General features: G+C 35.7%; 1 protein-coding gene across 4 annotated transcripts in view; it reads right to left on the bottom strand.

Moving 5' to 3' along the window:
* Window positions 1-27,558, bottom strand: part of ACSS3 (acyl-CoA synthetase short chain family member 3) — a 67,580-nt gene extending 40,022 nt beyond the window's left edge. For 2 of the 4 annotated variants that reach the window (XM_070755765.1, XM_070755763.1), the window contains exons 1-9: window positions 27,097-27,558; window positions 16,184-16,328; window positions 12,210-12,398; window positions 9,903-10,037; window positions 8,993-9,133; window positions 5,819-5,899; window positions 5,642-5,737; window positions 3,792-3,943; window positions 1,062-1,165 (exon numbers count right to left, since the gene is read on the bottom strand). In XM_070755765.1, coding sequence (XP_070611866.1) covers window positions 1,062-1,165; window positions 3,792-3,943; window positions 5,642-5,737; window positions 5,819-5,899; window positions 8,993-9,133; window positions 9,903-10,037; window positions 12,210-12,398; window positions 16,184-16,328; window positions 27,097-27,452 — 1,399 coding nt within the window. In that variant the 5' untranslated portion in view covers window positions 27,453-27,558. Of the gene's footprint in view, window positions 1-1,061; window positions 1,166-3,791; window positions 3,944-5,641; window positions 5,738-5,818; window positions 5,900-8,992; window positions 9,134-9,902; window positions 10,038-11,185; window positions 11,217-12,209; window positions 12,399-16,183; window positions 17,384-17,564; window positions 17,652-27,096 lie in introns of all 4 variants that reach the window. The other 2 variants (XM_070755767.1, XM_070755766.1) reach the window with 2 other exon arrangements.
* Between the last annotated feature and the right edge of the window lie 371 nt (window positions 27,559-27,929).

Below are 27,929 nucleotides of genomic sequence, written 5' to 3'. Positions count from 1 at the left end.
ATCTCCAGTTCTGCCATTTGTTATATATTCTTGTTCACATCTCAATGTCAGCTGCAGCTCCTTCAGATATTTGAGCTTTAATAAATAGCATTTGAACTGTCCTCTGTCTGCTAATAGTACATTGGGGAATGCTATAAAATTAGTTACAGTGATCAATAATAATGGGCACAGCAGTAAGAAAGTTTGGACTTAACTGAAGGGAAGGAAGAACTTTAATATATTGAGGAAATATAGAGAATATAATACCTAGGGGTGAAAGCTTTAGAAAGATTTAAACTTAAAACCAGGATGAATTTCTTGATCACGACAGTTATTAAACAGTGGCACAGCCTGTTTCCTGAAATCATAGGTGGTCCATCATTGGACGTTTTCAAACAAAGATTGGACAGCCTTGAGTCTGGAATGGCCTGGGTATCTCTACCTGGAGCAACAGTTTTGAACCAGTTCCAACATTATTTTATAAGCTGAGAATAACCGGATGGAGAAGAGGGACTTAACCCAGCCCATTACAGAAATAACTGGCACTTCAGCTGCTACTCAGCTTCATCCAGCTTGTTTGTTTATTGTTTCAGCAACATCTCCATGAAGCCAATCTTACAAAAGACTCTCAGTAGTCATTTCTCAGTGGTGAGTTACAACATATTCTAGCATTGCCCAGTCATCAACGTGACAACATAAAGCTTCTGTTCATTACTATTAAATCAATATTCTACCCAGTGAAGATAGATAAATCATTAGTAAACACATGGCTGGAGTTTTTTCTAATAGATAAGTGCATACCAGTCTTTTGTTTTCCCCAGACAATAGTATTCAGTTAATTCATGATTCTTACACAAACACAATAGCTCAAAACAACAAATGGTTACAGATATAGTAAAAAAAAAACAAAATAAAGTGGGAAGAGAGTATAGTAGTTATAAAAAGGAATCCAAATTAATAAAAAAAATACAAACTTATTTATGGTGCCGTACATGTGAACTAATCTGAAATACAAACTTCAATCAGAAAAGAGGTAAAACTGTTTATGTGGATTTGTTTTCAGACAGGTATAATCAACTCACCAGTTTGCCACCAATGATCCAAAACAGGTACCTTGAAAATTTTTTTGCACCATTCTAATGTATCCACATCACAGCGTTCACCAGCTACAAATAACGTTCGAAACCTACATTAAATAGAATTATTTTCAACATTACTTTCCTACTAAGAAATATAAACATATAGCAATAGATGCAGTTATGTACAGTATTGTTTCCTACCTACAGAAGAGTTATATAAAGCAGGGATACTTTTTTTACATTTTATATTTGAATGCTACATCAGCAGTAAGGGCAGGATAAAAACTCGAGTTGACTTCATTATATTCACATTTTCAAGTAATGAAATTACCTGAATTACAGTGAATTTATTTACTATCAATTAATATCAATTATCCTCCTGTCATTTTAAGAAGTATGATTTGTAACAACTTTGGGAGGTTTCCGAGTACGTAAATATGATTTTTAAGGATTACTTAAAACCCCTAGAGCCTCAGATTCTCCATCTTACAAGGATTTCCAAATAAGTAATCATGTTAGTTGACTGCAGCAAAAGAATCTGTGACATTTGAGGCAAACACATTTATTTTAGCATAATGTCTGTAAATTGGATTGATTGTTTATTGTTCATTTGAAGATTATTACATTTTCCTTTTGCACAGCAAACGTACATAATTTTCACACAGCTGATGGCATGTGCTGCTGAAACAAGTTTCTTTTATCATTACGCATACACAGCACATTGTTAGATGAAGGACATTTCTTGTGTAAATGTAGAGAGCAAAAAGAATGGCCCTGAAGAAGATGAAGAGCTGCTACCAAGGCAGTAGTCAGATAAAAGGTGTGCAAGTCTCAGTCAATATAGTGAAATGAGTAAATGACTCAGACAGGTGCCTCCCTAAATAGCACAAAGATAAAGGAAGGATTCATACTTGCAGGATTCTGTTACTACAATTGTTATAATTATAGTGGTACTAACTTACAATAGAGCTGGATAATAAGTAAATTTATGCAAATGTGTAGAGCTTTGCAAGGAAGAGTAAGGAAATTAACATCAATGCTAGGGATCTGATTCAATAAGTCTATAGTGGACAGAAGTTGGAATCAAAGGCAGTAGAACCATCAGATACTAAGGTATGTAGAAGAGATAAAAGACATCTTGCTTGACAGCATGACATCCAGAAAAAAAAAGAATTGGTGACCTTCCAGAATGAAAAGGTTAAAAAAAGAGAGAGAGAAGAAACACAGGTTAGATTTGTTCATTAAGAAAAGAAGAAAATGCTGCTGTGCATGTGAAAGATAGGCACACATACATAGACCTATAAAGACAAATGAGAGAAAGAAGAACAATAGCTAGTAAAAAAAGAAATGATGCAAGAGGCAGCCTGCAGAGATAAAGGGAACAAGGGACAATGTTTCTCTTCTTGCAGTACTGTGCCCTGCTGGGACTCCATTCCTTTAGAGATGTGCTGAGATAATTTTGAAGAAAGTATGCAGTAACAATTAACCAAAAGTAAGAGATAATCCTGGAAAATTAAATAAAGCATAAGAAACAAACTCAAAATAATTCCACCTTAATTATGTCTGGTCTACTAGGGAGCAAAAGGAAACTCCATAGGTTTTGTGGTTTTTATTGGTATACCATTCAACAGTAATGTGGCATTCTTGTAATCTTTGTACTGCTTCTTGACCAATCTCAAAGGGCACACAACTTCCCTGCAGCCACATAAATGCTGTGGTTAAGTGCATGAGATTCAGATTAGTTAGCACAATCAACCAGTGAGGGGAAGATAGCAAATTTAAGGCTTTCAAGCAGGAGAACTGTCTAATGGATTTGAGGGGAGGGAGGGTTGGGGCTGGTGACTCTCACTTCCTGAATTCAGAGACAAACAGGATTTAAATTGACCAAAGAGGAAGATCCAGGGGTGATCAAGCAACCAAGAATAGAATGATACAACTCCACAAGAGTTTTGCAAAAGGAGCTTGCGATTGTATTTTTATTATAGGAGCACTTGAAGCAGGCATTGTGCTTTTGAAATGTACTGCTCAGGAGAATGCTCAAACTATTTAGAGTATGAACTGTTATCTCTAGGCAAGCCTCACACTTGCAGTGAACTTAGTAACTATTTCCTAAAGGGATTCTTAGATTTCTTTAAAGTGAATTAGATAGAAAGTGATCCCACTGAGAGCTTCCATATGGAATCAGCTTCTTAAACTCAGAACCAGTCCCTGTGCAAAAAGAAGATAATTACCCTGTTCAATTAAAAAATACAAGTTTGCTCCATTTGTCCAGTTCTATCTAGTGTAAAAGTAAAAGTATAGAAAATAACACTTTTTCACCAACAAATTCTAACACGGCAGAGTTTAGGAATTAAATAATACAAATAGACCTAACAATAATGAGAAGTGGCAATAGTTTTAGAAGATGATGTTTTTTAAAGACAAAGAGAATTAAGGTGTCAGGTAACTGAAGTTATCTGACAATATCTTTCAAATAGGTTCTTGAATAAAATAAATTAGATTAGAAGTGCATCTGCCACAGATGAAATATTTGGAATAAATACAAAACAAGTTTAATGAGATAAAAACCCCATTCAGAGAGTGTTGGTCTTGCTATCCTAGTTTGTAGAGCTTATTAAAGCCATTTGTCCAATCAAGGCCCATTTTAATGTTATTTCTGTTTTCTAGGGCTTTGCTATCGTACCCAGTTTTGCATCATCTGCAAATATGATAAGCAAAGACGCCAAAATTCACCTTGTCAAATTGTACTGTTGCCCCAGGACAGCCTCGGGGTCCTGTTGACGTATTGCTCTAATTGCAGTTGGCGCAGTAAAAAGAGCCACTACTCCATTTTCTGACAGCACACGGAAAAAAGCACCTGCATCTGGAGTTCCTACAGGTTTTCCCTATAAAGAGATTAGTTTTAAAAATGTAATTGGATAAAAAGTATTCCATAATTCTTTCACAGTTTAAAGGCTCATTGCAACATGGCATCAACTTGTCGGCAGAATGCTGAAACAATGATTAAAATGCATTTGTACGAACATGAGGAAATTATTCATATGCACCCACATTAGCGTGTCAAGGCTGTCTGCTGATGCACTGAATAAATTACCGAGGTACAAAAAAAACATGTCTTGCAAGTGCTGCATCGAATTGTTACCAGGTAATTATTAACACATTGCATACACATCACAGTAGGTACAAAACCAGGCTGACCTTTGGGTTTCAAGCAGACTCAAGCCTAGATACCTGTATTTGGAAATACCACACCTTTCCAAATTGTTATCAAGAAAACTTCATGCAAGTATCCATGAAAATTATCAAAATTGAGCTCAACTCAAGAAGCCTCACTTATTCATTCTCTCATGTTTTGGTTGATTTACATTCATAACCCTGTACAGTTTTTAACCGTAGGTATGAGCAGGCTTTTTGTCAATAGAAACTAGACCCTTTTTTTGGCAATTGAAGACCATGGTGGATGGGGTGATGATAAACACTGAGTTGGGGAGGAAGGAGCTTCTTCTCTTTCAATGTGATTTATCGTTGTTGTTCCTTTTACCTATACAAATCTATCTCAGTGGCTTGGAGGCTGACTTGGGTATATTTTCTGTTTCAAAATTAACTTTTTTAATTCCTTGGTGCTAATATTTTTGAGAAAAGTAACTATCTTATTAACCTGCCAGGACCTTGCAGCCATCTTTGATAAGATTTTTCTATTTCCACAGTAGAGTAAAGCAATTAGCTATAAGTCACAGAGCCTTTAAAGTTCTGAGGCCCACTGGTGAAATATCCTACTGGGGAATGTTTGCCTAGTACCTTTCTCCCATATGCTGCAAGTGTTTCTCTATAATCTTAGTTCAACCTTCTAACAAAAGCTGTAAGATGTAGCAGAAAAGCCTGAGCATCCAAGCCAGCCTAATTTTGTTAAGATTAATAGTGATGCTTAAATTTACAAATTGGTTATTTACTAATATTGAATAGCTTGCTGACCAGTCTTATCTCATGATGGAACCAGAATAAAAATGATTACATACACACAGAGAGAGAGAGAGAGAGAGAGAGAAAGAAATTGATTTGTTCTCATGACTTAAATGTGTATTCAGTTTATTGTTTTTAAAATAATAACAAAGAAAAAAACAGGAAGATAATAGTGATAAAAATACATACAAAGAAAAAAAGCACAATATCTACTTTTAAAAGTAGATATTCACTACTTAGAAGTTGAATAAAATATAGTCCCCCAGATGTCAGAGGAAAAAGCTTCCAATCTGTACCTCTAGTATATAGAGATACTATATGGAACATGCAAACTTCAGGCTTGCTGTAGCTTGCTTACATAGCAGGGAACTAATATTTTCTTAGGCTATCATAAGCTGCTAAACAGATGAGAGGGCTCTACAAATTTTGTTTCTTCTAGGAAGATAGAGCCTTCCTAATCACCTCATAACCAAACATTCTATATGAGACTGGTGAAAAGCATTATTGCTAAAAATAGTAATAGTGATCACACATTAATTAACATAATTGCATGTGTCTATTTACTATTTGATGAAGAACAACTCAAATGAGTTAAAAAAAAATCAAAAATTAAAAATAATCACCTCATATAAAACTGTTGTATTCCCATGGAGAAGTGGTCCATAGCAAATGTAAGAATGACCAACCACCCAGCCTAAATCAGATGCAGCCCACCAGACCTAAAAATGAAATATAAAATGTAATTAAAATATAGGTATAGATTTTTTTAAATTAAAACATATTATATAAATTGAAATTACCTCTTTAGACTTAAGTCCATATACAGTTGACATAGTCCAGTTTAACATAACTGCATAGCCACCTGTTGGTCTGACAACACCCTGAATGAAAGAAATTTGATATTTAAATAATTAATTAGAATTAAATGAACACTTGCAGGAAATTACTTCTCCTTAATTCTAAGAGCTTTCACAATCCCAAGCATAGGTTACAAGATACATAAATTTGTTCTTTATTCAGAAGCTAGTTCTTACGTGCAATATGGGGACTGTGTAATTCTACCATGGTAAGAGAAAAATTGAGATTCTGCAGTTAAGCTAATCCAAATGCATTTTTTAAAGCATGGTGAATATTCTGCAATCTTCCAGATACTTCTGAATTTTAACAAAGTCATAATAGATGGATATATAGTTTAATAACCAGAAGTAGGTTCCTCCCAATCCAGACAGATTCAGCCGAACCGGTAGCTACCCGCTGATGACATCATGATAATATCACGGAACCAATTCAGTCAATCCTGATCCATAGATGCTGCCATCTTTCTTTTTTGATTTTTTTTATTTTAATTTTTAAAAGTTTTTTCTGGGTTTTTTTTTCTTCTGCACATGCACAGAAGCCTATTTTCCAGCATTTTGTGGGGGGGTTAATATTTTTTCAGCACTGTGCATGCATGCAAAGCGCACATGCCCACGGGGCACAGCCACGTGGCACGGGAGGAAGCAAATCAGCAGCAAGGTAAGTTAGAACCCATCGCTATCAATAACATGTGGAGAGTCAGAGTGTTCCCATTCCTGAGTGTTCTCAGCTGAAACACTACAAAATATAGTTAGTATTTTGGAGGTTTATAGCTTCTATTTTCTAATCCATATCATTTTCATGTGGAAATGATACATGCTGGAAAATCCACACATCCACTGAATTGGCATAGTCACCATTTCTGGTATTTTATTGAGTAAAATATCATTTGGAGGAACATTTTATGGTTTAAATCATTTTTTAATTTAGTGTGTGCATGTGAGGCAGAAAAGGAATGCAATTCAGTGCAATGAAACAGCTGTTGCTTCCCACCCACATGTATCCTCCTAACTGCAAAGAGGCCACCTTAGCACTGCTTAGCACTGCTGGCTTACCAGTTCTTCCACAGCCAGAGAAACTGCTACAATGACTTAATAGACCTAACACAGAACAATACAGTGATCCCTCGGTTAGCGCGGGGGTTACGTTCCAAGACCTCCCGCGCTAACCGATTTCCGCGTTATACTGGATGCGGAAGTAAAAACACCATCTACGCATGCGCGCCATTTTTTTCATGGCCGCACATGCGCAGATGGTGGAGTTTGCGTGTGGGCGGCGGGGAAGACCAAGGGAAGGTTCCTTCAGCCGCCCAACAGCTGATCTGCTCCGCAGCGCGGAAGCAGCGAGGAGCCGAAGATGGGGTAAAGGCAAAGGGGAAACTGAAGCTTTCTCCTGTGACAGGGAGGGAATTCCGGACAGCCCTATCCCTTCAACAGGAAGGCGGGACTGGCACCGCTTCTTCTTCTTCTTCTCGCTCGGGAAGATGAGACAATCGCCGTTGCCCGTCCTCGTTCCCGCCCTTTCCCACCCCGTCCGTCTTTTCCTATCCAAACGCGCTCTAGTCACGAAACTTCTGGCAAGTCGTGCTCAGTTGGCAGCCTCCGATGCCCCCGAAGGTGCAACCCCGAGACGGGAATTGTGGAGGAGGTTGGACGTCCGAAACAAACGTGCTGTGTGTGCGTGTGAGGAGAGGGTAGGTGGTGGATGGTGCGCGTGCGTGCGGGAAATGATCCTCGCAAGCTTTTAAATTAAAGAAACATAGAAACATAGAAGACTGATTATTATTTTGATTATTTTATTATTAATTATTTTTTAATTAATATTTTTTGAAAAACCGCGTTGCAGCGTTTCGCGCTAATCGAGAACGCGCAAATCGAGGGATCACTGTACTGGAAAAGACCAGGTCAATGTTGCTTAAGCACAGGCTGAACTCAAGCTTTAAAAAAACCAGCCTTCCCTGCACTTTCCAAAATTCATGCTGGAGCAGCACATCCCACCAGTTAAGTTTCTTTTCTGCTCCAAGTATTTAGAACAGCATGGACAATCTTGCCTGGCATTAGCCAGCCACCCTTACAAATCCTCAGAGTCAACTCAGTGACTGACTGGCCCAGCTCAATTGCAGATCTGAGTCTGCAGCTGGCTGGTTTCACTATATACTGTTTCTTAAGGGATGTGTGTCTATAACTTCTCTGGGTGCCCCACATTGCTCCTTAACAGAAAGGGATGGGCTAGTTGAGGAGCAAGTATAGAGGGGCAAAAGACACTTCCCCTCTCCCAAAAGGCAGCAATGTTCATAAGGAGGGGCGTGATTCTGGAACAGGTTGAACAGCAATAATGTCTATCAAGGTGTATTTCAACAATAGCTGGAATAAGAGCTGAAGTAATTGAGGCAGGAAAAGGAAAAAAAAGGAATACATTCTTTCTTCCCCATTCCCAAATGCTGAAAAAGCTCTAGCCTGATAAGTTTGAAAAACTCAGCCTATTCCTACTTACCTCCTATCATTCCCCAAACAACCATTTACACCAAGACTAAATATATCATGAAATAACAAATGAATTTTAGAGGTCACTTGGTGCCTGCCTACATCTTTTTAGGCAACTAGGAAATATGTTTGTAAAAATACCTACGCTTTTTATGATGCCTAAACATTTTCTATCTTAGATTTACAGCTAAATGTGCCTTTTCTTTCTTCAATCTCATCTCTGTTACAGAAGGTGGCTGTGTTGCTATGATCTCTCTTGTTCTTATGGGAATTCTTTAACTTTTGTTGCTACTTCTTTACCCACACTGCAATATTTATTTATTTATTATTTATTTATTTATTTATTATTTAGATTTGTATGCCGCCCCTCTCAATATTCCATTTATTTTGACCATATGCTAATAATATACACAAGTTCAGGCCTTTAATCTTATCCCTAACTCCAAACAGAAGGAAGGTTGTATCAGATCAGTTAGGAGGATGAACAGAATTTGAACATTGACACACACACACACACACACACACAAAACCTAGGAGAAAACTAAAGAGGGGAAAAATTAACTTTAATTAAATATTGCCTGATCTGGAGTAGAACATAACTTGATCACAAATATTTCCATTGAAATACAGACCAACCTTGGGTGTACCAGTAGTTCCTGACGTATAAAGAATATAAAGTGGATGTTCTGAATGTACAGGAATAGCGTCACATGGCTTTGCTTTGGCCATTTCTTCATTCCAGTCCAAATCGCGTCCTGGCTTAAGAGGAACAGCTCCCTGTATACAAGGTAGTAACATTATCTCTTGTAAAAACCACATTTATGTACACACAGAGAGAAAAGAATAAAATAATAATAAAATCATCTTTATGCAAGAATTTTAGTAAATATAACAGCATATATAAATGTATTTCAAGGCTGTAAAGAACAGGAAATTCAGTACAAAATGATGAAATGCCAGAGTCCAATGAAATTAGAGATTGCAATTAAATTACCTTATTTTTCAGAATATAAGATGCACCCTTTTCCTCCTTAAAAGAGGCTGAAAATTTGAATGTGTCTTATACTATGAATGTAGTTTTTTTGGAAGCTTTTTTTCCCAGCCCTAACTAGGTGCTAACGATCTTCCCAGTTTCCTACTCCCTCTGAAGAAGGTTTTTTCCTGCCCTAAGTCTTTGCAGGTTTGTTTTCATTCCTGCACTCTCTGAAAAACACTTTTTCAGCCCTAAGGCAGTGCTAACGATCTTCCTGCCTTACAGCATTTTTTAAAATCCCCACTCCCTCCAAAGCAGATTTTTCTTGTTTTCATTCCTACTCCCTCTGAAAAAGGTATTTTTAGCTCTAATCAGGGGATAAAATAGTGTGCTGAAGCTGAACAGACTAAAGACACTAGCCAAATGAATACCTGGTAGGTAGATTTTTTTCCCTTATTTTCCCCCAAAAGTAAGGTGTGTTTTATACTCTGGGGTATCTTATATTCTAAAAAATATGGTATTTATGGAAATAGGATTTAAAAGACTAGAGCACTGAGGAACTGCTATAATTACCATATTAGGACGGCTATAAATCAGAACTCTTTCTGGTTGATGACTGATCATCTCCAATGCTTTCTCTAGAAGCGGCACATAGGCCACTTTTCTTCCAGGTTCTATTCCAAATGTGGATGTTACAACCAGTTTTGGCTAAAAAAAAGAGAGTATATTATACATATGTGTACACACATACATATACATACAAACTCAAATTATAGTACACATCAAGTTTATACATCCTACGTCACAAGCAAAGAATCCACACAGCATTGAAGAATCCCATGATCTTTCTCTCAATACATGCATAAATGCTTGTTTAAATAAAATGTGTATGAATTTGCAGCAAAACAAAAGAATGACTCCTTTTCATGTTTAGAATTACAAGTTGTTTCAAGTCTATGATTCATCACCCTGTGGCATAAATGTTTTTAAATTTAAATCAAAAACTTTTATTTTCCCCCAATATTTAGTGCAACACCCCCCCCCCATTAAAAAACTAAATGATTCTTAGCCTGATGCAAAGACTGAACTCAGCCTATCTTTTGCCTAATCTAAGGGTTTTGCTCATTACATCAAATACAGGTTTAGATTGTTCAATCAGTAATGCTATATTAATCACAATCTGAAACTTCCTTATTAGGCATTCCCTCCAATGCAGTTGTTCACCAACCATTGAGTCTTTCTTTAGGTTAGTTCCAAAGGTCTGAAAGATTAACTTAATCTGTACAAATGGTTAAGGTTCCCCCCCAAAATATTAATTATTACAGTGAAAATGTTGCATGTATACAAGTTGCTTGTATATGTAAAGTCTGGGTAAGTGCATAATGATTGTATCTGTATTTCCCCAAACTACAACGCTGTCTTTGCAAGTCTGCACAAAGAAATACAGCACGGGCTATCTATATTGTACTTGTGTTATGTAATAAAGAAGGAGGGATTAGAATGGAACAGTTGGCAACATTCCAAAACTTTACCCAGCTGCCCTTTCTAGGAGATGCATTAACAAGATGGGAGAATATTATTTTCTTCAACAACTCTTAGCCAGTTCATCAATTTTCAGGCTTCCTCCCCACATAACATTCAATCTTGTTCTGATTTGGGAAAGTTATCCTGTTGATGGGTAAAGAGAAAAAGCCCTGAGCCTTTTTACATCCTTTCTTTCCAACATTACACTGGATTAGAAAAAACAAAAACCCAACAATATGAAGGAACCAAGTTTAATTTTGTTCTGCAGAAAATACTCGAACAAATCATCCTCTCTGGAATCTGAAAGAAATTTCATTCATTTTTACTCCTACCTTTAAATTATACTTTTGGAATACTGTTAGTCTAGAGAAAAACAAGAATTAGCCACAACATAACCATCTGCAAAGCAGGCAAGCACTAGCACAGAAGCAGTTGGGATTCTTTCTTTTCAACACTGTAATTGATTAATATTACCTGTAAAAAAAAAAAGATAAGAAATTTAAGGCCTCCGGTCATGACATTCAAATTCATTGTATTGAACACATGGAGGAATTATCTTTAATAAACTTATTGCTAGAAGATCAAAGGAAATCTTATTAACAAAATTACTGATAAAGGCCATCATTCATTCCCTATTATAACTTTTTAAAAAATGAACCAATGGGATGACAAAAGCATACAAAATAACCAGCTGGCATCACCCAAAGCAGGATTAAGTAACATGGTGTATACACGTTATCTAGCGTCTAATAGGCTTTTTGCCTCAGGTGACTTCTTCAGAATAGTTTTGAGTGAAGAAGACATGAAAGCTGAAGGTGGTAGGGAATGATAGACTATTCTTTCAATAAATATATCTTTTGTGCATTGCCACAATATGCACTCTAAAGTTCAAATTTATCCAATGCTAAAAAATGGACTCTTGCTTGAAAGGTTATATTGATCAGTTGAAGTTCTGTTAAAGGAGCATACTATCCAAATTTAAATTACCGGTATGTCTAAATTCATGCTATGTGTTAAGTTCTCACGAATTCAGAAAAATCAAGATATAGCTTGAACTGAGAATGCACGTATTATCCTTCAAACCTAGGTCAGCTTGCTTATAAAAAAGTTGCTTTTTAAGGTGCAACTTTTAGATATGAAATTACTTCAAAACAAGTGTAAGCATTTTTTTTTTCATGGCTGAGTAATAAAATATATCAGTATTGGCTATTTGTGATATATAAACAATGTAAATGGCATCAGTTCTGAGCTTCTCACACAATTAAGCTGGCAGAGATCTGTGAAAGTCAAGTTCATTTTTAAAGTATTTATCATAATACTGCAATTTTAACTCAGAATATGAGACATGTTTATTACCTTGGCATGATCAATGCGACTGGAAAGCTCTTTCGAAGCAAATCCACCAAAAATAAGACTATGTATAGCTCCTATTCTTGCACAAGCTAACATAGTGTACATTGTCTGTGGTATCATCGGCATGTAGATGACAACACAATCTCCTTTTTTCACACCATGACTCAGCATAACACCAGCTAGCTTGGAAACCTGTAAAAGTAGCAATTTACAATTACTGATACGAACTTAAAAGTGTGTTGTATTAATTATTGTTTAGACTTTATTAAAAGAACCGATGTGATAAAGAGGTAATTCCATAGGGTTGGGCTTAACAGTATATATTAGTACAAAGTAAGTTTCACTTTGATCTAAACTTTTCACAATCTTTCCAGAATATAGAATGTATATACAATTTGATGCAAAATATGTATTTAAAAAAATTAAATAGGAGAGTTTAGGACTCAGGAGTGTCAAACTGGTGGCCCATCACACATAGGACACCTCTCCTCCAGCTCTGTGAAGGGGAAAAACATCACAAAATGTCATGTGACAGCAATATGATGCCGTGAGTTTGACATCCGTAGTTTACGTTGTTTAATACTTTGAGGTTCATTTTAATTTCCGTCTGTATTTAGTATGCATTCTTTGTAACTTCAGAAAGAACTGTAATAAGCTTTTATCTTTATCTATTCAATCTCGTGTGTGTGTGTTTGTATGCATGTGTGTGTGTGTGTGTAGTTTGAAGTATTCGTTTATGGTATTATTACAGGTATGTTTTATTAATATTATATATTTAGATTAGATTGTTTTCAGATGCTACTAACAATTTGTAATTTGTGAGTAATTCCATACATTTTTATGCTGGTTGAAGACCAAAATAAAAATGAATCCAATTGCAATCATTTATGTGCTTATGTCTTGATGCAGACCAATTTACCTCTTAAAATAAATTTCTGGTATATCTACTCTTGGAACACTAAAATTTTCATTTATACTACAAAATATTATTCTTTGAAAACAATTCACATAAACATTGAACTTCACATTATAAATACATAGAAAAGACAGTATTTGGCTATACAGGTATTCTCAATTTACATCATTTACAAATAAAACTGAATGAGCGCCAATGCAAAATACAGAATTTGCATTTCATGATATTACATATTAATATGCAAGGGTTTTCATGCGGAGCTCCTGTAGGAAAAAAAAATCAAACAAATACACAAAAATACAAGGCCCAAAGGCATTTCAATTCATCTGTCCTTTGATATAGTCCCTTGTATTTCTATTGTAGGGAATCAACTTGCATTTTATGTAGGTAGTTGACTTTTTATCTCCCCTAGTCTCTAAACACTTGTCAGAAAAACAAAATATCCCTATCCAATATCAGAAAAAAGCAACCTATCAACAGTAAATGTGCTATTCCTGTTTTAAAATATTAGCTGCAACATACTTTCAGAAAGAAAGAAGTAAGTATTGTATATGTGTAGGGAGTGCAATATAGCTTATTCCTTTCAAAATCACAAAGCATAGATTGAAGAAATAAATATTTTTAATATTTATATCTAATAAAAATTATTTTATAGTGAAGAAATAGATTGTCTTTTTCAAATCTTATCTAATAGAGGAGGAAGTTGTGTATCTTTCCCCAAAAGGCATTCTAATATCTCTCGTGCAGTGTTTCTCAAATAATGGTCAGCTTGATGCTAGTAGGAAAGAGAACGCAGTAACAATATCACCCATATATCATATTCAATGCTATATTTTTGTTTGCAATTTAATCCACTTCACATAAACTCTTGTCCACCATTTTCTGAATAGAGGCATTTCAGTATGGTATCAGGGTGAATCAACATTTTTTACACATTTGAATAAAAATAATTTAGTAGTTTTTATCTGTATAATGATCTGTACAGGTTGTTCTCAATTATGAACACAATTGAGCCCAAAATTTATGTTGCCAAGTGAGATATTTGATATGTGAGTTTTGCCCCATTTTACAACTTTTCTTGCCACAGCTGTTAAGTGAATCATTGCAGTTGTTAAGTGAATCTGGTTTCCCCTTTGACTTTGCTTGTCAGAAGGCCAAAAAATGTGATTACATGACTCTGGGACACTGTAATTGCCATAAATATGAGCCAGTTGCCAAGCATCCAAATTTTGATCACATTATGATTTATTTATTTATTTTATTAATTGAATTTGTATGCCGCCCCTCTCCAAGGACTTGGGGCGGCTCACAACATAGATAGCAATGGGGATGCTGCAATGGTCATAAGTGTTGAAAATGGTCATAAGTCACTTTTTTCAGTGCTATTGTAACCGTGAATGGTCACTAAACTAACTATTGTAAGTCGACAACTACCTGTATAATGAAAAAAGCTGAGAACCATATAAATATTTAAATAATGAGTAAAAGCAATACAATATTTTTAGAAATCTTTTAAGTCAGAGGACAGCAACTTGCCGTCTTTACAAGAACAGTATATTTGATTTTTAAAAATTATATATTTCACAGCATGCTTTCATTTAGACTTAAATCCTCAGAATTCTCTTCATCTATCAAAGTTTTATAGCAAGGTCATAAGAAATATATCCTTTTTTTTTTCTTCTGTGGCCCCCAGATTCACCAAAATGCTGGTGGATTTTAACAAACATTTTTACTTTTTTTCCCAGTATCAGAAGTTGAGATAATAATGACCAAAATCGGTACCTAATGCAGACACTTAATACATTTATTTCACCATGTATAATTACTGAAATCTCTTCCAGAATGGGTCCTGGCCCTGGCCCTGGCCCTGGCCTGCCTATTTCTGGAGTATAAACATCCCCATTTCAAACAAAACCCTCAAGCTATCTGATATCTTGCCTTGTACATAACAAGATCTAAACCTGATTATTAAACAGAACTATTCCTATAGTTTTCCAAATCTTACCTAGTCTACAGAGCATTCAGAAAGTATTCAGACCCCCTTCACTTTTGTCAATTTTGTTGTGCTGTAGCTTGATTCTACAGTTATTGAAATTCTTTTTTTTCTCATTAATCTACATTTGATACTTTATGACAAAGTGAAAACAGAAATTTAGAAATGTCTGTAAATTAATTTTAAAAAGAAAAAATGAAATATCTCATTGGCATATTTATGCAGACCCTTTGCACTGTATCTATTGTCAATCTTAGTTGAAACAAAAACCTTTATAAATAGGACTACATATTTAAAGCTGCTCACAGAAGACAGAAGCTTTCATCTATATAATACAGAACTATACAAAGAAAGCACTTTGTAGTTTGATCATCTCCACTCATACAGCTCTTTGGTTATACAAACATTGCATTGACATTCAGTTCAATATTCAGTACGAATTAATTATACATCTTCTTATTCTATGGTAAAAATCTATAATTAAAGACAATCTTCTAATGATTTTCAATTGTTAACCTACTGCACTGTCACATTACATGTAATTAAACTGAAAAGATTAAAAATAGTAAATAGCCACAGCAGGGGGCAGCATCTCTCTGACCTCAGCTAATCTCAAAAAGCCAAGTAAAATCAGACATAAAGGGCACTTGTATAGAAGGAGTGCAAATTAAATTGGGAAACCATGTTTACTATGGTCAAGAAAAGAACATGGATGTATCTGTACAAGTCATCAGGAGTCAAACTCAACTCAAGTGAAATGTTATGAAAAAACAAACAAGAGAAGGGTCTCAGTGGTAGAACAAACTCAATAACAACACAGAGCAACTGTATCTTTTCCAAATGGATGGATGGATGGATGGATGGATGGATGGATGGATGGATGGATGGATGGATGGATGGATGGATGGATGGATGGATGGATGGATAGATAGATAGATAGATAGATAGATAGATAGATAGATAGATAGATAGATAGATAGATACATACAATACATACATACAGACAGGTGTAGACAGAGATAGAGATAACATATTTTGCTGATAATACATACACACGCACATACATACCTGTTCAAGAACTTCATTGTAAGTTATAAACTCTTTCACATTTGTTACAGGACTGTCATAGATAATAGCAATTTGATCCCCTTGTCCATTCTCAATATGGCGATCCAGAGCATTATAGCAAATATTCAGCTCTCCTCCAACAAACCTAAAAAAGGAAAATGGGTTTGAAAAATCGATTTAAATACTAATATGGTGGGCACCAGATTAAATAAATCAATTTTTCTTTCCTGATTTTTTTCCAATTTGTATAACATTACTTACAAGTATATAGTTCTAACAAATCTAATTACAGTTCCTATATAATATCCAAATAATGTATAAATATCAAAACTAATCCCATTTTAAGTTAGAATTAGGTTATTGTGCAGAAATATGTATATATTATGCGGAAGTACAAGCAGAAAATGCTGGTGTAGATTTGTATAATTGCTTGATTTTGAGATTCAGCGCTGATTTTGGAAATATTAACCGGGAATCCTGATTAGATACACAGAGACACAGAAACAGATGACAGAGAAATTTATGTTTTGTGACATAGAACTTCAGGATATAACCTAGTTATCCAGTGGGAGGTCTATTTATAAATGATGGCACTAAACTTGGCACATTCGGCACTACTCTTGAAGAAAAAGATTTCAAGATCCATAATTAACTCTAGGGTTCACAGTTTTCATTTTTAGTGGCTAAAGAGGAATTTGGGTGATTTTTTTTTCAACAATCAGGATTTTTTAGCCTAAATAACTTAAGTTACAAAGAAAGTAAAATCTGAAGGAAAAAAAGAATAGATCTCAGAAATATCTTTACTTTAACATCCAAGTACAATCTGTATTCATGTTACAAAAAATTGGTTATAGGAGAGAAGACTGCAGTAATGATAAAATGATAAAATACAATGCAGAAAGGTTATGTAGGTCAAAATACAATTAATAAAATGTTTTCACCAACTGAGACGTTCATTTATTTGGAGTTACAAATTAAAAGTAAAAACCTTTAATTGTATTTTTGTGGTCAAATTATATATCTCATGGACCAAAAGCAGAATTTATATAAGAAAATCTGCAAAGCAAAGCAGTGTCTTGTTAGCTTGAATCAATGGTAAATTTAACACAACAAACTGTTTTATAGGTCTTTGGAGAGGGACGTTTGCCTAAATATTTCCTTGAAATAGTTATATACTTATCTTCCTTCAAGAGGTGAATGCTGCAAAACAAGAATTAATAAATAAAACATCAGTTTTTAAAACTGAAATGACACCAAGTTACCACAAAATAAAAGAACATTAAAAAATATTTTAAAAATAAATTCAAGTAAAATTAATTGAATAAAATTATCATTCACACTTCAAATAATTTCCTATACAGGTGGTGGTTAACTAATTTACCTTAGATTGTGCAAGATAGGATGGACCAAATCTCAGGAAACCCCAATGCTTCCCAATGCTTTAACAGCTCTTTGTTATACTGAAAGTCTATGATAAGGGCAACAAGAGGCGCAAATAATGTCACTTTCATTATAAGATCATAATGCAACTGACATCAGTTATGTAATTTACATCAGTGCCATCCCTTTGGCTATATAAACTACATGTTATCCATGCAATGATGTTATGACATAGATGGTGGGACAGCTACACTATGTGTTTGAGGTCTTTGCTTCTACTGTGTAGTAACTCACCTAGAGCAAAGCTTGTCTTCACAACAGCCCACGATCCTGTCCGCCTTTTGAAAAGCCTTTGAGACTTTGCTATTTTCCCAAGCATGGGATAGGAAGTTAGTTGAATTGATTCCTGATTTCCTAAGTAGTATAGTATGCTTTTGGGGGATTTTTTTTTTAACGTTAGCTGACTAAACTCATGTTTGCAAGATGGCTGGCCTTGTAAATTGATGAAAGAAATTACCATGCACCATTCTGAACTTTTGTTATCTCTGCCCCTAGCTTCCACTTATCCTTGGATTTATTTTCAGTTTCACCATGAAAAGCTAATTATCGCTTCCCTCACAGGACTGTACAGACATGCTTACTGAACAAGGGACTACTGTGTACCCACTCATTCTCTGTCAATTTTAATACTTCAATACATACATAAACTTCACAAGCTTCTTTGAGAAATATCTAAATTACTTAAAACAAGGTACAAGGACCCAAGGACAAACCACAATTTACTTCCCATTCTTACAAATGAAAAACAGCCCCATTTCTCTCCCCCCCCCCCCCCCCCCATTTATTTCTGCACATACCTACATAATGGAATATTGATCACGAAAGGTTTAGAATAGCATAAAAGAAACAATATCATGGAGGGAAAGCCTAAATTACTTACTTATAACTAAGCATCCGTAGCATGTTCTCCACTATTAGAGAGAGAGAGAAATTAAGAACCTAAACAGCACCAATCAAACTCAGAAAAAAAAGTTAACTAGAGGAGAAAAAAGATAGGCAACAGAATCTAAGTGCCATTAATAAGAATTATGATGTTTTTTAGACGAGGAAAACAAATTTTCTAGAGAAAAAAAGAATCGCTCAAACTCTCTCTACATTAGCTACTATATCAATAGATTTATAGGTTCATTTATTTTCTAGAGTAATCCAATCTCTAATCCATGTTAGGGCGGCCGCCTGATAATATAATTTCCAATTTGGAAGTCCAAATCCACCCCTTTCTTTAATATCTTCTAAACAATTAATTTTTATTCTTGCTTTTTTCCCTTGCCATAAAAACTTTTTAACTATATTTGTTAAATTTTTAAAGAAAGTACTCCCTGGGTTTATTGGGATTACCTGGAATAGAAATAAAATTTTAGGCAAGATGTTCATCTTAATTGTTGCTACTCTTCCTAAAAAAGATATTTTCAAATTATTCCAAATTTCTAAATCATTTTTAATTTCTGTCAATAATTTTAAATAGTTATCATTTTTTATAGTTATTGTTTTAGCTGTTAACCAAATTCCTAAATATTTTACTTTTTTAGCAATCTTTATTCCAGAGATATGTTCTAACTTGTTTTCTTGGATTTTACTCATATTTTTAGTTAAAAATTGTGTTTTACTTTTATTTATCTTTAAACCTGCTACCTTTCCATAATGTTCTATTGTCTGCATTAATATTGGGACTGTCTTAATCGGTTCTTCAATTATAAAAGTTAAATCATCTGCAAAGGCTTGAACTTTGTACGTCTCGTCACCTACAGTTAGGCCTTTTATTTTAGGGTCTGTTCTTATTTTAATTAATAAAGTCTCCAAAGCCATAATAAATAGCAATGGTGATAAGGGACAACCTTGACGAACTCCCTTATTTATCTCAAGTGTTGTTAATTGTTCATTATTCAATATTATGTTCGTTGTTTGTTTTAAGTAAATGGCATCTATTAAATTAACGAATTTTGAGCCAAATTTCATTTTATTTAATTGCATTTTTATAAATATCCAATTAAGGTTATCAAAAGCTTTTTGAGCATCTAAGAACATTAAAGATAATGTTTTCCCTGGTTGTTGCTCATAGTATTCTAACGTGTTTATGACAATTCTAAGATTATTTTTGATTTGTCTACCTGGTAAAAAACCATTTTGATCTTGATGTATTATTCCATTTATAACTCTTTTAAGTCTGTCCGCATATATAGCAGTAAAGATCTTATAATCCATGTTCAATAATGATATAGGCCTATAATTTTTAATTTTTTCTGGTGCCGTACCCTGCTTATGAATTAAGGTTGTTAATGATTCTGTCCAAGATTTAGGAATTTTACCCTCAAGTCTACATTCATTGAACGTTTCTAGCATATTATTTCTTATTGTTTCATTTTCTATTTTATACCATTCTGCCGGTATAGCATCTGGGCCAGTTGCTTTGTTGTTTTTTTGTTTTTTAATTATTGTTAAAAGTTCTTCCATTGTTATTGGTCCATCCATAATATTCTGTTGATCTTCCGTTATTTGTGGTAATTCTGAATGTTCTAAGTAATTAAAAACTTCATCTTCACTAGTAATATCTTTTGTATATAGTTCTTTAAAAAAATTATTCACAATATCTGCTTTTCCTTCTGTATCATATTTTATTGTACCATCATTATCCTCTAGTTTTTTAATAAGTTTTGATTGCCTCTGTTTTCTAAGTTTATATGCTAACCATCTGCCTGGTTTGTTCGCGTGTTCAAAATAATGTTGTTTAGCCCTTTTTATCTTTTCAGCTATTTGATTTTGTTCTATCAATCTAATTTTATGTTTGATTACACTCATTTCTGTTTTCAAATCTCTATTCTTTATATGTTGTTGGGATAAAGATTCTAATTGTTTTAATTCATTTATTAATTGTTCATATTTTTTTTAATTTTCCTTGTTATGTCTTGCTGTGTAGGATATCGTTAATCCTCTAATGTATGCTTTAGCTGTATCCCATAAATTTTGTGGAGTAGTATCTAAATTTTTATTAATTTCAAAAAATATTTTTAATTCTTTTTCAATCCAATCCTTGTATTTCTTATCTTTCAAAATATTTCTATTCATCCACTAATTAACCTGTTTATTTTTAGTTCTCATATGGACTACCACAGGATTATGATCAGCCCAAATGTTGACATCTATCTCCGCTGCGGTCTCTATCCAGACCGGAAGTCCCAAAAAACACTTTCAACAGGTGAAAGCAATCAATAAAGCACACATTAAAATATTATATAAAATACACACAAATAATAAAAATGTATAGCAAAGTAATCCTCCAAGTGTCGTCTGCAGACTACTGGAGATGCATAGTGCTCCAGAGGTTATCTGCTACAACTTCACACATTAATCTGGGCAGATTGGCTCAGCACATCTCCAGATAAGTATCCAGAAATGGCAAAGCAGGGCTGAAGTCCAAGTAGTCTCTGGCCAATGAACTGCTAACATATATAAAAAAACTCTCCTCAACTCTGGCTGAAACATAAGCATAATTTTCAAAATATCTTCTACAACTAGCTTCCCACCTAAACTCTGGTCTCTAGCCACGGTCATCCCTATTTTCAAAAAGGGTGATCCTAGCAATGTTGAAAATTATAGATTAATCTCCTTGACCTGCATCACTTGCAAAGTCATGGAATCCATCATTAATCAATCCATTACACTCCACCTTGAAACGAATAACCTACTTTCCAACTAACAATTCGGTTTCAGAAAAAAAATTATCCTGCAACCTGCAACTTTTACACTGCAAAAACATATGGACTACCCAAATTGACCAGGGTAAATCAACTGATGCAATCTATATAGACCTTTGCAAAACCTTTGATTCAGTAGTTCACGACAAACGTCTTATGAAACTAAAATCCTATGGCATCTCAGGACCACTGCACAATTGGATATCAGTGTTCCTGTCAAACAGACAACAGGTGGTCAAAATAGGTAATGCCATATCTAATCCTGCTCCAGTTAACAGTGGTGTTCCCCAAGTCAGTGTCCTAGGACCTACTCTCTTTATACTCTACGTAAACAATCTCTGTGACAATATTACAAGCAACTGTGTTATCTTTGCTGATGATGTTAAGCTATTTAATACCTTTGATAATACTTCTACCCTTCAAAAGGACCTTGACCATGTAGCTGAATGGTCTAACAACTGGCAACTGCAAATCTCATCCAACAAATGCTCTGTCCTACACATTGGTAAAAAGAATCCGAATACTAAATACACACTTGGACAAACTGAACTTGCAGAAGACTCAGTCAAAGATCTTGGAGTACCCATTTCCAATGACCTAAGTGCCAGAGCCCACTGCAACAAAATTGACAAAAAAGCACTAAGAGTCACAAACTTAATTCTACGCAGGTTCTTCTCTAGAAGCACCAGTCTACTAACCAGAGCATACAAAACATTTGTCAGACCAATTCTTGAATACATCTCACCTGTATAGAATCCACACTGCATAACAGATATTAATACAATTGAAGGAGTCCAGAAATACTTCACAATAAGAGTCCTCCACTCCTCCTCACGCAACAAATTATCTTACTCCTCCAGACTTCAATTACTATGTTTCGAAAATTTACAGCTACGCCGCCTCCGAACTGATTTAACTGTTGTTCATAAAATCATACATCACAATGTACTCCCTGTTAGCGACTACTTCACCTTTAACAACAACACAAGAGCATGCAATAGATACAAACTAAATGTAAATCGCTCCAAACTAGACTGCAGAAAATACGATTTCAGCAATAGAGTGATCAATGCCTGGAATTCACTATCGGACTTTATTGTTTTTTCCCCCAATCCCAAAATCTTCAATCTTACATTATCTACAATAGACCTCTCCCCTTTTCTAAGAGGTCTATAAGGGGCGTGCATAAGTGCACCCTTATGCCTACCGTTCCTGTCCTAATGTCTTTTTTATCTTTTCTATCTCTACTTTATACTTATATTATGTTAAACATACTACAATACAATACTATATTTGTATGACAAAATATATAAATAAATAAAATAAAATAAAAAATAAATATATATATAATAGTCTGGTCAGAAGAGATCGACTTGAGCCTATTTGTTGCCTCAGACCCCAGTTGAAGTGATAGATACTTAAACTCATTTTTTATTTTGAAGTTAATTCAAAAGAGCTTTTAAAACTGATGAGATGGGAATGGAAACAAATAAAACTTTTCCATATGTATACAGAGAGGGAGAGAGAGATTGCTTAACTGGGACACACACATATATACAGTGGTACCTGTACTTAAGAACGCCTCTACTTAAGAAGTTTTTGCCTCTTCTTTTTTTCCTCTTCTTAAGAACCATTTTCTACTTAAGAACTTGAGCCCTGAAAATTTCCCAGGAAATTTGAGAGCGGCACGAAGGCCCGGCCAGTTTCCTGCCATTCCCCCTGGGTTTCTCTTTCTGGCACAGTTTATGGGAGGCAGCCTCACGCCGGGTGTATGGGAGGTGAGTGCTGTCTTCCTCCTCTTCTTCCTCCTCCTCCTCCCACCCAAATTCCAAGCTTTTATTTCTTTCCTAATGGGTTTGCACGCATTGTTTGCTTTTACATTGATGCCTATGGGAAAAATTGCTTCTACTTACAAACTTTTCTACTTAAGAACTTGGTCATGGAACGAATTAAGTTCTTAAGTAGAGGTACCACTGTATATATAATATGGAGTGTTTGTTTAATTGAGCTCTACTTGAAGTTTCCAAATTTGCATTTTGCGGTCTCAAATTGCAAAAATGTTAAGAAGAGGAGTTAGACTTAGAAAATAATAGCAGCAACAAGAACTTGAAAATAGAATAGAATTTTATTGTCCAAGTGTGATTGGACACACAAGGACAGCATTATACATTATTTAAATGTCTCCAAAAATAAAAATGCTTTTCCTGGCCTAAAAATGATAGCCTAAGATGTACCTCACTGGTGACAGCATTTCAAAGTCAGGAAGCCAACACTGAAAAGTCTGCTCCTGAGTAACCCATTCAGTTAATTAACTGAATAATCACTTATGAATAATCATGAATGGAATGGAATGGAATAGAATAGAAAAGAATAGAATTCTTTATTGGCCAACTGTGATTGGACACACAAGGAATTTGTCTGGTGCATATGCTATCTGTGTACATAAAATAAAGTCTGCGGAGAGGGGCGGCATACAAATCTAAATAAATAAATAAATAAATAAATAAATAAATAAATAAATAAATGAATGAATGAATGAATGAATAAATAAATAAATAAATAAATAAATAAATAAAAGGAAATATATATATTTGTCAAGAACATGAGGTATAGCACTTAATGATTGTCATAGAGGTCAAATAAGCAACAAGGAAACAATCAACATTAATAAAAATCTTAAGGATACAAGGAACAAGTTACAGTCATAAGTGGAAGGAAATGGGTGATAGGGTGGTATACTCCATAGAAGCTATGACAAATCACTTGAAAATCTTCCTAAGAAAACTGTGGAAATTAATCCTGGCAATCACTCGGAGTCAACACTGATTAAAAGTCACTTTAAAAAAAGCTTTCAAGCACTGTTCATCCTATGAACCAGATGTCTACATAACAGGAGTTAAAGAGATTCAGGAAAAAAAGTCTAACCTCTTAGGGCTAGTGCAACCACTTTTGTACATTATTCCCCAGTTCACATTTAAATGACAAAACAGAGATAAGGCTTTCAGCAAGTCTCAGGTCAGCAGTGCTTTTTTTTTCTTTTGATCTCTGTCAACACAGAAGTTATTAGCACAATTAGGTTACAGACCCTTGTGGTGTGACCAGAACAATCTAGAACTGAACACACTCAAAATCGTAGAAATTGTGGTAGACTTTAGAAGAAACCCTTTCACCTCCCACCTCTCACAATACTAGACAACACAGTATTAACAGTAGAGACCTTCAAATTTCTAGGTTCTATCATATCTCAAGACCTAAAATGGTCACCTAACATCAAAAATATCATCAAAAAAGCACAAGAAAGAATGTTATTTCTGCGCCAACTCAGAAAGCTCAAACTGCCTAAGGACCTGCTGATACAGCACCTCTATAACTGTCTGGTTTGGTGCTGCAACCCAACAGGACCGACACAGGCTTCAGAGGATAATCAGAACTGCAGAAAAAACAATTGCTGCCAACCTGCCTTCCATTGAGGACCTGTATACTATACGAGTCAAAAAAAGGGCGGGGAAAATATTTACTGACCCCTCACCTCCTGGACATTAATTGTTTCAACTCCTACCCTCAAAACAATGCTATAGAGCACTGCACACCAAGACAACTAGACACAAGAACAGTTTTTTCCCCGAACGCCATCACTCTACTAAACAAATAATTCCCTCAACACTGTCCAGACATTTTACTAAATCTGCACTTCTACTAATTTTTCTCATCATTCCTATCATCCTTTTCCTCCTACTTAGGACTGCATGACTGTAACTTGTTGCTTATATGTTAAGATTATTATCAATAATGATTGTTTCTTCATTGCTTATTTGACCCCTATGACAATCATTAAGTGTTGTGCCACATGATTCTTGACAAATGTATCTTTTTCTTTTATGTACACTGAGAGCATATGCGCCAAGACAAATTCCTTGTGTATCCAATCACACTTGGCCAACAAAATTCTATTCTATTCTATTATTACATTTGTCAACAGAAAAGTGCATTTCCAAGAAACAGCAAACTAATAGCAATACTTCCTAAATCATTTTATATTAAAAATAATTTCCAAATACTCATTAATTCCATATAAAAATACCAGCAATCTAATATGTTTTGCTCATTTTACTAAGTAACTATATAGAGGAACAATCTGTTGAGGGTTACTGAAGCTCTGTTTTGGTCCACTTTCACCAATCATTACAGTGTTATTGAAAGCAGGACAAACCTGTTTTTAGAGCTCAGCTATACAAAGAAAATGAAAAGGGGCAATTAAATATTTATTTATTTATTTATTTATTTATTATTTGGATTTGTATGCCGCCCCTCTCCGAAGACTCGGGGCGGCTCACAACAAGTGAAAAACAATCCAATACAATCCAATTAATTAAAATATTATAAATTTAAGAAAATCCCCTATACTAACATACACACATACAGGCATACCATATATAACTTCAACGTGCCCAGGGAGAGATGTTTAGTTTCCCCATGCCTGACGGCAAAGGTGGGTTTTGAGGAGTTTACGGAAGGCAGGAAGAATAGGGACAGTTCTGATCTCCGGGGGGAGTTGGTTCCAGAGGGCCGGTGCCGCCACAGAGAAGGCTCTCCCCCTGGGGCCCGCCAACCGACATTGTTTAGTTGACGGGACCCGGAGGAGGCCCACTCTGTGGGACCGAATCGGTCGCTGGGATTCGTGCGGCAGAAGGCGGTCTCGGAGATATTCTGGTCCAGTGCCATGAAGGGCTTTAAAGGTCATAACCAACACTTTGAATTGTGACCGGAAACTGATCGGCAGCCAATGCAGACTGCGGAGTGATGGTGAAACATGGGCATACCTGGGTAAGCCCATGACTGCTCTCGCAGCTGCATTCTGCACGATCTGAAGTTTCCGAACATTGATATTGTCCATAATGTAATCACTTTTAATATCCAGGATTACAAATGTTCATTGTGCTAATATTATAAGGACAATCTACTTCATGGGAGGAACATCAAACCAACCTTTTCTTGGGTGACCTTCTGGCTAGTAGATAAGTGTTATAAACAGTGAAGGGCTACCAAATTTTTTACTACCACACTGTGGGCGTGGTCTATGCATTTACTTTCAACATCTTTCAGTGCAAATTGGGTGTTCTAGGGTGGCGCTCCATTTTCGTTACCCCACTGCGTTCCCCCTGTCCGGGCAGTAGCCCACCCCTGGTTATAAACATATCCAGAGAGCATTATATTGGAAATTACATGTTTAAATAATCTTACATTTCACACCTAACTAATCACAACACAAAATACATGTCTAATCTTATTTATATGAGGCACATTAATTATCTATTCAAGTGCATAAGAATTCGCTGTACTTAACTCATATACTGTCCTCAGTATTATATAATAAGGGAGAAAAGTTTCAATCTGTATGTACTGGAAATGAGGTCATTACAGTTTTTTCAATAGGACGTGTATTCACAAAGAACATGTAATCAGTGAACCCAGCAATATTTAAAAGAGAACTCAACTCTGAAAAATCCTGTGGGATACTAATTTTGCCTTTTTAAAAAAATGGTGTCATCTTTTCCTGACATGAATGTTGTGCCTTAACTACTGGATGGTCTGTAGAAACTCCACAAGTGTCGTTTTTTGCAAAGACGCGGGGACTAAAAGACTCACAGCAAACTTCCCCAATTGGTAAACAACAATTTCGACCGGGCCAGCGAGCTGAAGAAAAAACTCGGGGATTTTTATGACGCTCCCTTTTATGACATCGGCAGAGCAAGAGTTTAGCGAGCCTCGCCAGCCACTCACCAAGAAGTGCTAAAGGGATCTTTCCTTTCCATAGTTTTAGTCCATGGCTTGTGCCACGTGATGCTTTGAGCGGCTTCGGCCCAAAGTTGGTCCGGCTTCTCCACCGACTTCTGGAAAACCCTGTCATAGTCACCTGCAGCAGGCGCGGCTGCCTGGGAGACAAAAGTGCTGGCGAGGTGAAGGGGGCGAGCTTGAGGGGCGCCCCCTGCCCAGGAGCTCGGAAAACGCACCCGAGGCGGCGCTTTGCTTAGCTGTGTGACGCCTCCGAGCCCGCCGGTCGATCCCCGATAGACGCGGCGGCTGCAGCAGCGCACAATTTGCTGCAGCAAAGTCTTTTTGCCCTGAACTACCACCATGTTCCCTGAAGGCGCCCCGTCCGTGCTCTATGTGTACAACTAAAGGGAGGCCGTCCCCTTCAGAAAAAGAAAACTATACGAGTATTTGTCCAAGTCAACACCAAAAGTCGAGCTGGATTTCTGAACGTGGAAAACTGGCCGTTGATCTTAGTTTAGCAAATCACAAATTGACATCGATTTGCAAAACTCCAGTCCGGGCTTTGTTCTTACTCCCAAAGCCTCCCCCTTGTTTGTTGAAAAAAGGCAATGGGTACATTGCATAATCCCGCACCTTAGTTTTTCTTTCAGCCTGTCCCAAAGTGACTTGTAAGCCTTTTAAGGTTTTTCTTGTTGCAGATTCTGGTAGTTTTTATTTGCCCTTCAAGTTTAACTAGAAGTGCTTCCATTAACTTAGAAAATTCCACTGTTTAAATCCTGATTTGGATAAGAATCTCAGAATACAGGTAGTTCTCGATTTATAAGAGTTCACTTAGTGAC

The sequence above is a fragment of the Erythrolamprus reginae genome, chromosome 6, assembly GCF_031021105.1.
Source record: "Erythrolamprus reginae isolate rEryReg1 chromosome 6, rEryReg1.hap1, whole genome shotgun sequence".
Taxonomy (NCBI): domain Eukaryota; kingdom Metazoa; phylum Chordata; class Lepidosauria; order Squamata; family Dipsadidae; genus Erythrolamprus; species Erythrolamprus reginae.
Note: the sequence above shows the minus strand (reverse complement) of the source record. Positions and strands in the feature narration are given on the sequence as shown.